At 36.9% G+C, this 14,343-nt stretch overlaps 1 protein-coding gene across 1 annotated transcript; it reads left to right on the plus strand.

Moving 5' to 3' along the window:
• Window positions 1–1,885: 1,885 nt before the first annotated feature.
• LOC106868965 (pleiotropic regulator 1) lies at window positions 1,886–9,258 on the plus strand. The gene is made up of 2 exons (XM_014914440.3): window positions 1,886–2,817; window positions 8,661–9,258. The coding sequence occupies exons 1-2, from the start codon at window positions 1,900–1,902 to the stop codon at window positions 9,171–9,173; spliced, it is 1,431 nt and encodes a 476-aa protein (XP_014769926.3). The 5' UTR covers window positions 1,886–1,899; the 3' UTR covers window positions 9,174–9,258.
• The last annotated feature ends 5,085 nt before the right edge of the window (window positions 9,259–14,343 follow it).

Raw genomic sequence — 14,343 nt, forward strand, 5'->3', positions numbered from 1 at the left:
GCATATAATCCCTCTGATGCCTAACTTTTCTCTCAATACACTGGTGCTCTGTCACACATGTACACTGACATTGCACATCCAGTGGAGCATACCAGTTTCTCTCTAGTCTTTGTGTATCCACTTTGTTCATGGCCCACATCTCACTACCATGTAGTATGCAGTTTGTACACAAGCATCATACAATCTTCCTTACACTCAGAGAGAGAGGGGGAGAAAGAGAGGGAGAGTGAGAGAGAGAGAGCAAGAGAGACCATTGGTTGTCAACAGAGGTAGAAGCTCTTTGAAGTTTCTCACTTTGCTGCAATGACTAATGACTCTTTATTCAACCGAGTAGACAGCAGTTACAATTTTGCAGTCATGAACCCTTAGAGATATTTTCTCCTGTTGTGATGACAGCGTATTCACAGAGCCCCCATAAACAAATATTTTGTAATAACTACAGTATTGTTCTTCTAGTGTATAAACTTTTCTGTGTTTTAAATTGAAGACCAATATGGCAAATATTTTGTTACTATTAATTGTTTGCGAGGTGTTATCACTAATTTACATGCAACAAGGCAAATATCTTGTGACATTATGAAATTCAAAGTCCTCAGTGAGATTTAAACTTCAAAAATTAAGCTGCCTTGTATCTATCATTAATTATAATTGGGATGTAAAATCTTTGAACATGTTGTTTATCTCTTAATAATACCAACGAGATTTACTTTCTAAAACATTTCATCAATTATTTTTAAAAAAATAAACAAGTAAGATAGTACAAAATTTCTATAAAGGACCATGGGATTTGTTAGGGGTAAATAAAATATCTATATCATTAGTACTTATTTTATTGACTACGTGTGATTTGAACTCAGGTGAAGGTAAAGTATGTGTACACCACCCATTCTTGGTGTCTTTTGTTTTTTCAAAAATTTATTTTGATCTCTATGCTGACGATATAAGCGAATACAGTTCAACCTCAGTTGAAATGACCATTTTTTATTTTGTAATTCATATTTATGATGAGTGTATTTAGAAACTTTATCACCCCAACCTTATTTTTTTCCCAAATTTCTTTGGGTTCCTGGTTTTGATATAGGAGATAAGGATTTTACCCCCAAAACACGTTTCCAAAATGTTAATAAACCCTCCCCACCCCAAATTTTTAATTTTTAACATTTTTCGAAATTTTTTTTAATCCACGTAGAAAAATAAAGATTATGAATCTTCAAGAATTAAAAAAAAATTTCTAAAAGAAACACTCAAATCCCCATCCCCAGCCTTCACCCGTCACCTCCAAACATTTTCGTTTTAGTTTTTTTGAAAGCTGGGAAGTTTTCTTCCAAGAAATAATGTCGTTTAGCTGTTGTTTCTAGCATGTCGGGATTTCTGGTGGTGGTCTGATATTTTTGACGTCTGCTATTTCAGTAGAATTTTATGCATGCGTGAAACATCAATAGAAAGTGAAATATTCTGAGTTTATATTTTTTTGAAAGCGGGATAGGTGATGGCTGGAAAGGGCATTGAGTGTTTCTTAAAGAAAGATTAAAAGTTAAAGAAAAATTTCCCAGATTCGTAATCTCTCTATTTTTCTACGTGGATTAAAAAAAAAATTCGAAAAAAGTTAAAAATTAAGAAATTGGAGTGAGGTGGGGGAAAATTAAAATTTTGAATACATGATTTTGGGGCAAAATCGTATTCTCCTATATCGAAAACATAGAAATCCGAAAAAATTACTGAAAAAAAACTCACCGTGTATATATGTGTGTGTGTGTGTGTATGTGTGTGTGTGTAATTCGCTCTCAGTCATATAAAGAATCTTGCGAACAAGATACAAAGACCAAGAAAGGTAACTCTGATTGTTATTGTGGTTCATTAGGACCAATGACATCATTCTACTTCCGTTTCTACATCAAAATGGCCACCGGTATAGATGATGTCTTGAAACATTCGGTGCACACTTTGGTGTTTCGCTCACTAAAACGCACCCATGACATGTTCCTGTCTGACCAGAATTTTATACCCACTATCGATGAAAAATGCGAGAAACTATGGGCCAATATAAAATTACGCAGCGAATACAGCATGGTAAAAGATATGCCGCGACCCGATCTACCGCACTCGAAAAAGCTTGCAGAACACATCGGAGGTTCCAACTCGGCCAATTCCAGCGATCAAGATGGGGACCAAAATCAGATAGAGTTCCGAAAAACCGTGCTATCCGATGGATCAGTTGTATCCACACCTGTGTCAAACTCGATGCAATTGGCTACTTATGACTCTAAAAGTTCGGACCAGAATTCAAAAATGCTAACTGGCTTGAACCAAACATTAATTCCCCGTAAAGCACCTACCATGCCCAAACCGGAATGGCACCCTCCTTGGAAGTTGTATAGAGTGATATCTGGCCATTTAGGCTGGGTCCGTTGTATATCCGTGGAACCCAAAAATGAATGGTTTGTTACGGGCGGTGGTGACCGCGTCATAAAGATTTGGGACTTGGCCAGTGGCACTCTAAAGTTGTCACTGACGGGACACATCAGTTCCGTGCGTGGTGTGTGCGTCAGTCCTCGCAATCCTTATCTCTTCTCTTGCGGCGAGGATAAACTGGTGAAGTGTTGGGATCTGGAGTACAACAAAGTGATTCGTCACTATCACGGACATTTGAGTGCTGTCTACGGTTTGGACATTCACCCTACAATCGATGTTTTGTTGTCGTGCGGACGTGATGCTACGGCTCGTGTGTGGGACATGCGGACAAAGGCGTGTGTCCATACCATGACTGGACATACGAACACTGTAGCTGTCGTCAAATGTCAAGCAGCCGAACCACAGGTAAACTAAATTGGTGGCGCTTCTATTTTATACAAACATTTAGTCAACGTTTTGTTTTTGGCTTTGGTGAGACGACTCGGAACATTCACGATGTGAACTTTCCGAGACCTCTCTCCCACCCCCGTCCGCAAGCGCGCAATTTTTTTTTCATATTCGTTTAGAGGAAGTTGTTTTACACATATAACACCTAAGTCTTTCCAAACCCACTTCTTACTGTCCCGAAAAGGGAAACGCATACTATATAATGTGGGATCGTTCATAGGTCGGCATAACATTTTTCTGAAAGTTATGACCTCCCAAAGTCTGGGGGGTAAAACCCTGTAGTTATGCCCATAGGTCTTCTGAATCAGTTTTGATCTACGGTTAAACAACAACCACAGTAAACGATTTTTTTAAATGTTTGTATTCTCTTTCACTTAAACGTCCCCTTGTATTTTTTACTGTCCCCTCAATGAACAATGAGAGACGATGTAGCATGACAGTTTTCTTTTCAAACATCACTAGTTTTGCTGCCCTGTTTTCTTATGCTGTTTTTAAAGCACCTCAACTCTTTCCATTCCATTCTCATGTCCACCCTGATCCGGCAGATCTATTATCATCATATTTTTTGGCGGCAATAATTGCAGTTCAGTGCCCTCTCTCCGACTTTGCTTTGTCATAATTCTCTAAAATACATAGTCTAAGATGAAATTCTGCAGAAATACGTTTACCAAAGTGTTGATATTGATATTTCAAACACAGAGATCTAAGAGGGGAAGTGAAAAATGCTAAAGTTATGGAAATTAGTGGTAACAGGATTAAATGGGTGATAATGATCTGAAACTCCTCAAAAAAAAAAAAGTAAATAAAAAAAATATATAAATGCATGGCTGTGTGGTAAGAAGCTTGCTTCCCAACAACATGTTTCTGGTTCAGTCCCACTGTGTGGCACCTTATGCAAGTGTCTATTCTACCATAGCCTTGGATTTTGTAGATGGAAAATGCAATGAGTCTGCTGTGAGTTTTTGTGTTTGTTCCCCACCACTGCTTGACAACCAGTGATGATATGTTTACATCCCTGTAACGTAGTAGTTTGGCAAAAGAGACTGATAGAATAAGTACCAGTCCTAAAAAAAAATAAGTACTAGGGGGTGACTCGTTTGATTAAAAAATTCTTCAAGGTGGTGCCCCGGCATGGGTGCAGTCTAGTGGCTGAAACAAGTAAAAGATGATTGTAATTTATACCCTCAATGACCTATCTGCAAAATTTCCTTTAAAAATATACATTTTTCAGAAAATTATAAGGAAACAAAAGTCAGACTAGAGAGTGGTGATGCACTAAACTGTAGTTATGTCTCTTTTATTCAGACACTCTATATCTAGAACTACATTATCTAATGCCTCCTGTTTTAAACTGCTAACAGTATGATTTGAGAGATATTTAGCAGTTATGTGAAGCAGTTCCAGTGAGTACACGTGGGCTCACTCATTTGCTTGTCTCTCATTTTTTCTTGTGTAACACCAAGAACAGAATAAAAGAAACATTAATTTGATTAGGGTCTGGAGGCATGTAAAAGCAAAAGTTTACTAGAAAAGGGTATGTGGAGTTTATAAAAATGTAAAGAATTAAATTTTCTGATGGCTGGACATGATTAGGGAAGATCTCCAGTGGTTCAATGTCATCTTGGAGGATGCAGAGGCGCTGCCAATGATGGGAAGCACTGGTGAACCTGGTTGGCTCTATGCCTGATTACGTCTCTGGGACCACCTAGGATGTCCCCATCAAGCAAGAGCATGAAACAAAGCAAGCAAGTTATGTGTGTACTGTTTTCTCAACATCACATGATACATATGTCATTCAAGTGATGCTGTTCATTTCCAGTCTTCCATGAAAATTGTCTGACCATAGGAAAATATTGCCTTGCCTGGGAACAAGTGAGGGTTGGTGGCAGAAAATATGCCTCAAAATTCTGACGGACTTATGCAGCATGGAAAGGTAGATGTTAAATGATAATGATGATGATGATGTTTCTGAGGTTGTAGAGGGTTCAGTGGCAGCAATCTACAGGCCTACCTGTCTTATTCAAAACCCCTTATTCAGTGATGGAACATATGCCTACCCATCTCTTTCCCTTCGTTAACAATAGAATTATGTGAGATCACAACAGTCCTGTACACATGTATACTGCCTCTAGAGTGAAACCATTTACCATTTATTATAACAGGTGGAGAGAATGACATCTGCATTGTAAAATATGTGTGGTTGGATGGAAACTAACTCCTTGTAATTACAGATTACAAATTTTTTGCACTTCACCCAGGGGATGACAACTTCCCCCCCATACTTACCACATTGTTACCAACGCTTCATGTCAACCTGCTCTTTTGTTACCATTCATATCTCTTTTAAAATATACCATCTTTGTTTCAGTTAATCATGAAAATAAGGAAGAATTTTGTAAAATAACTTGATTAAAAACTGAGGCTGAAATCATGTGATTTGATAAGTCCTGGCAGCAGAAGTAGTGGTGATTGTTGCTGGTGATAGCTATGATGTACTTTTGTGCACCAAATAACTATATGAGAGTTATTTCTCTTAGTATATATCACAATATTTGTGTGTTCTAATGCAACATTGATTTGGCTGTTATTAAGCTAGCATTTGGAGTGAAAAATGAAAATTTGATGGAAGGTTTCAATTTAGATCACCTTAAAACAAGAAATTCTTATCATAGAACTTGGGTGGTCTCAAATAGGCTGGTATCAGAAGGATTACTTACACTTCTCCCATATTAATTTTGGTTCCTCACAGTTACCAATACTTTAGTTACACCCTCCCATTCTACTTTTGGTGGATGTAAGATGGCTCAGTAAATAAAGTAGAGTATTATCTGCTGAGTAGGTGCTAATTTCAAATCTAAAACTAGCATTTTATTGAGTATCTGGTCAGAACACTTTATTTTGCACCACCTCAGTTCAGTTAAGAAATTGGCTTTACTAGATCTTCATGCACTATGCTTATCTTTCCCTCTCTAATCATATCCTCCCTGCCTGCATCCACATGAACTCCCTACTTATGCATCCTGAGCAGTCCTGTACCATCCCATTTATATTCTCATCTTCATACTTTGAGAGTATGCCACGGCACATTGCCACCATCTCTCTCTTTTGCTCTCTCTCTCTCATTCTCTTTTATTCTCACTCATTCGCTCTCTCCTTCTGACTGGGGTAACCATGTATATCCATTGCAGCAAAACACCTGTTTCTTTCCCTCTGTTGTAGACTAACATTTCATCGCCTGGCACAAAGCTACCTCCTTCAATACCACTCCTCTCTCAAAGGATCTTTGTTTTGCAAGCTACTTGGTGACCTCACTGGTGCTAGTGTCATGTAAAAAGCATCCACTCCACTCTGTAAAGTGGTTGGTGATAGGAAGGGCATCCAGCCATAGAAACCATGCCAAAGGAAACTTGCCAGTGCTGGTACCATGTAAAAAGTATGCTGTCCACTCTGTAAAGTGGTTTGCATTAGGAGGGGCATCCAACCATAAACACCATGTTGAAGCAGACCCCCTCACGCTCCTATGGAACATCTCTTTCTATCCCCATCCACTGCTCCCTGTGGTTAGGTCCCCCCTCTCTCTCACTCTGTCTGTCTCGCCTTCTCGCTAACTCTCTCCTTTCCTTCTTTGTCCTAACTAGGGTAGCGAAGTATCTCCTCTATGTTAAGACAGCTATCTCTGTCCCTCTATCATGCTCTAACCTTTTGCCTGGCACACGGTCCACATTGTGCCCAGATTTGTTAATTCAGGGGAAAAAATCATATCTCTGGTTAGAATAATCACCTGATAGTGGTTGACGGCTCGTTTGAACCACAGTTTAAGGGCTATCAGCTGGAACCAAAATTATTTGTTTTTTCTTTGTTTATGGGGTCTGGGTCCAAATAACCAAATCAGAGCATATTGACCAAGATTGTCTTTTTGGTGTATTGCAGTTAAAAATGATTATCTGCAAGATCTCACGAGCTATCAATCAAGGATAACATCCATTACATCTTCAGAAGAATGTCTATCATGTTGCATACAACAATTGCTTTGAAATGTCTCAGCCCAAGTTGTTCTGTTTGTGGTGAAGTTAGTCACACAGCTCGTTTTTCAAAATATAAGAAGGTGTCTGCTTTGACAGAAGGGCAATCAAGAATCAAATCACTATATTGCTGACTGGTCCTTGTTATGCATATTTATTGTTTGACATTGTTGTTTCAATATTTGTGGTGAATAATAAGTGATCAATTTTCACAATTTAGTGCAAATGATTCTGATTTTTTTTGTGAATCATAGAGAGGGAGTTTCATTGTATTTTCTCCTTTTGCAGGAAGGGTATACTATGGTAAAGTTTCAATCTAAGGATTTGTTGGAAATATTCTATTTTTGTTATCTTGTATTTTGGCCCTTCTTCAATTTTGGTGTAAGCAAGGCAAAATCCTCTAAGTTGGAATTTAACCTTCCTAATCAGATTTTTACCCCATAAAATAGGCTAAATATTAAAAAAAGTGCATCTAAAATCAAATATTTCAAGAAATTTATTAGGTTCTGACTCTATTTTATGTTTCCTGTTTTTATACATGTTTAATCACTTTGGGGGTCAATAACTACCAATTTTAGCCAATTTTGGCTGGTTTTGATGTTTGTTAACCAAATTGGAATTATACTTTCTGTATGGCCTTTTAACCCCTTTGAACTGATTTTCTCCCCACAGTTTTCCTAAAATGTTGAGGATGTCAAATATGTTAGTCCTTAATGTATCAAAATCTGTCATTTTTAACAAAAATTATCAAGTTTGATGGAGTTTTACCAGAAATTTAGATATTTTTCATGCATCCCTTATTTTCTCAAATTTCTCCAATTTATGTTGGCCTATGCACTCTAGGCTGTAGCTTGACTGAAATACAATAAAAATTACTTCTAAGTAAATTCAAACAGAGGCTAAAAGTCTTTTTTGTGAAAGAAAATATGTTCAGTCTTATGATACTAAAAAAAAAAACAAAAAAAAAAACGTAAATTTCCTTAAATTGACCAACTTTAAAGAGCTATAAAAATTGAACCATACATTATTTTAACCTCAGGTTTTTTGCTATGTAATCTCATGAGTTTAGATGGTAGATATGGGGAGATATAGAAAATGATAGCTGATAAGAGAGGTGCAGGATGGAGTGTAGCAGAGGGCAAAAAGGGCAGTGGCTGAAGGCACAGAAAGGAGGTAATTGGTTGAAATGGGGTGAATAGGGATGATGAGGAATGGAAATAGATTGGGGTTGGTCAAGACTGTTTTGGAGGGTGTGGGATGTAATATGTGCGATATTGCTCACAAAAGAGTGCAGCAGCTGCATAGTACCATAAACTGGGGGAGTTGGTGGTGATATGTCAAAGAGAGAGGAGCGGAGATACAGCTTGGTATGTACAGGTTTATCTGAATGGTTATTGGAGTTTGTTTATGAAATTATTATTTTCTGGTACTGATAAATCTCATATCAAATTTTCTTTCTCTTTTCTAATATTTACATCTACATTACAACTTTAGTCAATTTAATATCTGACATTCAAAAATAAGACACCGGGTGTTCAGAAACATGTTATAGATATAAATATTTAAGAAAATGCACATCTCTAAAGAAGAGGTTGCTAATTGGTAATAGAACATTTGCTGTACAGAGTCCAAATAAATTAAAGCATGTTTAAATTAGATATGTAAATATTTTTTGAAAATTGACCAACTCTAAAAAAGAAGTTGGCAGTCTGAAATATGGCAATCTTATAAAGTTGTATTTTTTTTTACATTTATTTTTCTTTCTGTTTATCTCCGCAGGTAATTACTGGTAGTCATGATTGTACAATTCGTCTTTGGGACCTGGCAGCTGGACGTACCCGTGCTACACTTACCAATCACAAGAAAAGCATTCGATCATTAGTCCTTCATCCAACCAAGTATTCTTTTACATCCGGTTCCCCTGACAACATCAAGCAGTGGAAGTTTCCAGATGGCAACTTTATCCAGAACTTGACTGGACACAATGCCATCATCAACACTCTTGGCATGAACTCTGACAATGTTCTGGTGTCTGGTGCTGATAACGGCACAATGTATTTCTGGGATTGGAAGACAGGCTATAACTTCCAGAGGATCCAAGCTGCTGTACAACCAGGCTCTATTGATTCAGAAGCTGGTATCTTTGCCTGCACCTTTGATCATAGTGGAAGTCGGTTAATTACTGGGGAAGCTGACAAAAGTATAAAAATTTACAAAGAAGATGAGAAGGCATCTGAAGAAACTCACCCCATTAACTGGCGACCTGACATTCTTAAAAGAAAGCGATATTAGTCTTAGTTTTTGCCATTTTCAGTTGATCATATTCATCTTACATTTTTATATTCATAAAATATTTTATAAATCATTTCAAACTGGATTATATTGCTTTGTTGTCATTGAATGGTAGTCTGTAGAAATAGTAGCAGACCAAAATGCATTACAGCATCTATTTTCTTCCCATTAGTGTGAAGGTGCATGGGCTAGTGGTTAGAGTGTTGCACTCATGATTGTGATGTGGTTTTGATTCCTGAACTGGATGGTGCATTGTGTTTGTGAGCAATACACATCATTTCACATTGCTTTATTTATTTCAGCTGTAAATGACTTCCAGCTATAGCTGGGAAGTTAACCCTTCAGTGGACCATCATCCTGTTCAGGGATTAATGTTGTCATCTCAGTCTTTTATATGCTATGGGAATAGGGTTAAGCTCCAGCCTCATGAGTTCTAGTGTCCATAACAGACCTAAGTCTAAGAGTTCAGAGTTCAAGCCTTGCTGGAATTGACTTTGTTTCAAATCTCAGGCGTCAATATAAAATAAATACATGCTTGGGGCTGAAGATCAGGGTAGGCTTAATCTGCCCATGTTGTGTGTGTCTCTCTGTATGTAAATATGTGTGTGTTTATATATATATATGGAGAATATATAGGAAGATTTGTTTTGGGGGGTTTGAAAATGCACCTGAATTTGAAAAGTGTGTAGTTGTTTTTAAATAGATTTATTCACATACATACCAAACTAGTTTCAACAATTTTTTGTTTATCAAAGGTACAAATATATATAAAACAAGGGGATTTTAACAGAGTTTAAATAAAATCAAATGTTCACTTAAATTGAATGAGTTTCAAAACGCCGGTGTTAAAACGGAGGTAGCTGATGAAGTAGAATGTTCTCTATGTGGCTTGTGTGTTTTCTCGTCTCTGTTTTGTTTGCAATGTCCTGTACTCAGATATGCACCTATACATACAGGTGGATGTCGGTATGCACATACCTGTACGTATATATGCATATACTCTTTTACTATTTGTTTTTATATATATATATATATATATATGTATATATCAGGCTTAGTAAAAAGTAAGCAACGTTTTCTAACATGAAATTCATCACAATATATTTCAACAATGCAGAAATTTTATTCATCAAAGTAAGTACCATTACAATCAACACATTTTTGCCAATGAGTTACAAGTTTGTTTATTCCGTTAACATAAAAATTTGGTGTTCTGGAACTGATGAACTCTCTGAATGCACTTTCAGCATTGGTTTGATTTTTGAACTCCTCTCGCAGGAAATCATCAAGGTACTTGAAAAAGTGGTAGTTGGTAGGAGAAAGGTCTGGGGAATAAGCTGGGTGTGTGTGTGTCTGTGTTTGTACCCTCACCATCACTTTACAACTGATGTTGGTGTATTTACATCCCTGTAACTTTGTGGTTTGGCAAAAGAGACTGATAGAATAAGTACGAGGCTTTCAAAGAATAAATCCTGGGGATGATTTGCTCGACTAAAGGCGGTGCTCCAACATGGCTGCAGTCAAATGACTGAAACAAGTAAAATAATAAAATACTATGCCATTTTAATCCCAAGCAATGCCACGTATCTCTGCTAGAATATACAGATATGTGTGTGTGTATGTATGTATGTATCATCACAATCATTACTTAGTGTCTGTTTTCCATGCTGGCATGGATTAGACAGTTTGACTGAAGCTGGTAAGCTGCACCAGGCTCCAGTCATCTCTTTTGATTTGGTTTCTCTGGCTGGATGCTGTTCCTAACATCAACCACTTTACAGAGTATACAAGGTGCCTATTATGTGTCACCAGCGTAATGGACATGTCATAGCCACAGCTTTCAAACTGAAACTAGTTAAAGTGTATGTATATATATATATATATAAGAATTCTTAAATATACTCAAATACCCAAAATTTCAAGGAGTTCCTGCCTTAAAAACAGGAACTAAACCACAGTTATTTTGTGTTCTTTGCTACATTGGTTTCTATTAACCCATTTATTCTATCAGAAGAATTTTTATTCATTAAGATAGAAGAAATACACATAATTATATATATATATATATGTCTGTATGTATATTATCATTATCATCATTGTTTTAACATCCACTTTTCCATACCTGTATGGGCCAGACATAATTTGTTGAGGTAGATTTTCTGTAGCTGGATGTCCTTGTTATCAACTGTCACTTGTTTCCAAGCTGGATAATATTGTAATTTTTCACCAAGGCCGACATGTATTTCATGAACAACATTGCTTGCATGATAATGAAACTTGTCTACAACTGTCATGTGACGTCAAACATAGATATGCACACACACATACACACGTACATACATTTATTTATAAACACTGTCCAACACATGCCAGCATGGAACATAGGACATTAAACAATGATGATGATGACACATTGATACAGTAGGCTTCTACACAGTTTCTATCTACTAAATTCACTCACAAGGCCTTTAGTCAACTTGGGGTCATAGTAGAAGATACTTACCCAAGGTGCCATGCAATGGGACTGAACCTGAAACCATGTGGTTAGGAGACACTTCTTAACTACACAACCATACTTTATATGTATATGTTTGTGTCTTGTTTATTGTTTTCATGCTGATTAAAAACAATCTTTGACAAAAACATGCCTGGCCATTGAACTGTTGAGTTGTTCAATGTACTAGGGGTAATAATATCTTACTTGGTCACAAGTGAAGTCTGGCATTGAGAAGACCGTTCAGCTTTAGAAAATCTACCTCGGCAAGTTTCATCTGTATGTCAGTACCTCTCTCCCTAGTTGAGGGCTCTTGTCCTACAAGTTATTTGGTCACTTTACTGCTGCTGGTGCCACATAAAAAGCACCCAGTACTCTCTTTAAAGTGGTTGGCATTAGGCAGAGCATTTAACCACAGAAATCCATATCAAAACACAGTAGGGTTTGATGCAATCTTCTGGCTAGTCACTTGCTGTCAAACTGTCCTAGCAATGTCAACATGGAGAAATGAACGTTAAATGATGATGATGGTAATAATGCGTGTGTATGTGTATATATATATATGTGTGTGTGAGTGTGTATATATATATAGTGTTTGTCCCCCACCACTGCTAGACAGTTGGTGTTGGTGTGTTTACATTCCTGTAACATGGTTCAGCAGACACTGATAGAATAAGTACCAGGCTTTACAAAAAACAATAACTACTGGCTGATTTGTTCAACTAGATTCTTCAAGGCAGTCCCCCTAGCATGGCCAGAGTCTAATGACTGAAATAGTCAAAAGGTAAAAGATATATATGATATTAGCATAATGACTCTCCCTAGATACAGCAATATATATATACATATACATATATATATATATATATATATATATATATATATATATATATATATATATATATATATATATATATATATATAATATACTAGACTACCCATGACCTGTTGGGTCACCTGGAAAGTCAGTTTCCCAGCAACAGAGTTTTGTTTTGTGGGTTTTTTTTTTCTTTTCCAGGTTATTTCGCATGCTTTCAATGAACAGGATATCAATATCACATGTAAACGGCTCCTTTCCCTGGAAAAGGAAAGATTTGGCTGCTATTCCTTGCATGCCCTGCTACCACATAACAGATATTTTGGGTCCTTTATCACAAATAGCTGTTATGTGGCGGCAGGGCATGCTAGAAATAGCAGCCAAATCTTTGAAGCTGAGATATGTTGAAATTCACTAAAAAAAAATTTGTAATAGTATTCTCTTGGAGTGATCTTTCATTATGACTCTCAGAACTGTCATCCGGATTAGCTGTTTTTTTTTTGATAATTTCCGTAAAATTTTTTTTATTTATTTACTCTTGTCTTAAAGTGAAAGATGTATGAACATGTATATGAAATGGATGTGTGTGTGTGTTAGAGAGAGTTCCACTTACACATAAATCAGAACACACACGTTCACTCTCTCACACACATGCACATGTACATATAAAACAGATGTATGCATATGTATTGATGTATGTGTGTATACATGACAGCACACCCCTTCACTCTCTCTTTCTCTCTCTCTCTCTCTTTCTCTCTCTCTCTCTCTTTCATAGAAATAAGGATTGTAATGTATGTAGTCTTGGCCATGTCGACAACTCTGATCAGGAGAATCATATCATAATAGAATACTGAGTTTTTTGTGAATCTCAGAGATTCCTGTTTCTGGTCATATATGTATGGTTGTATGTGTGTATTTAGGAGTGAATCATTGGTTACTGCTTGCTTACTAATCTATCAACAAAGTGATTGGAAATTCTTATCCAGTTACCATTTTGTTGTAGTGTGTCTAGGGTAAGCCATCATTCAATAGTTGAGTCCACTTAGCTTTATGCAGATACCACTAGATGGTCATAGTCTACAGCAGAACAGGGTAAAAGTCACTTGTGTTGCGCTGGCGCCTTCTCCAAGACGCTTCATCGCTGCTCCCCTCCCCCCTCTCTCTCACACACAGAGAAAAATCGAAGAGTTACCTCCCGTTGTGTGTCAGGCTGAGAAAAAAACTTGGCAGCACTCGTATTGAAGCTTGATGGACTTTCAACATCTGGGATGATAACTTTCTCGAATAATAGAAACGTTCATAAGTTAATTCAGTTATACAAGCACGAACCAACCCGATAACTATCAGCCATGCGATTAGACCTTGTTCTCAGATAACAATATTTTAAAGACTGCTACATTACTTGAATATTTTAGCGTCATAAATTTCTGACTCCTCACTCTCCCATCATGTATCTTTTACATTAAACATGTATCATGTGTCTCGTATCTTATTCATTAAACACTAACGCAAATTTTATATCAAGGAACCATTCTTGATTCTGTTCTTTGCTGGACTTTCAGATTTTCCTTTTGAACCACCAATGGCGTTACGTCTAAGGGAGATAACTCTTCTATAACTAAAAAAAAAAATTTTCTTACACTTAAGACAACGTTGCTAGGAATAACAGCAGATACACTGAAAACGTTGAAAACTTTTTTTTAAAAATAAGGAGTACACTGGACAAGGGAAAAAGACGGGATGGAGATGATGGGAATGTATTCTTTTTGCTCATGATAAGTCAGTTTTATAAGGGTTGACAATGAGTTTACAACTGACGGATCAAGATTTTGGTGTTGTCGGTATTATGTAACCCT

The sequence above is a fragment of the Octopus bimaculoides genome, chromosome 16, assembly GCF_046866305.1.
Source record: "Octopus bimaculoides isolate indiv1 chromosome 16, ASM4686630v1, whole genome shotgun sequence".
NCBI lineage: Eukaryota > Metazoa > Mollusca > Cephalopoda > Octopoda > Octopodidae > Octopus > Octopus bimaculoides.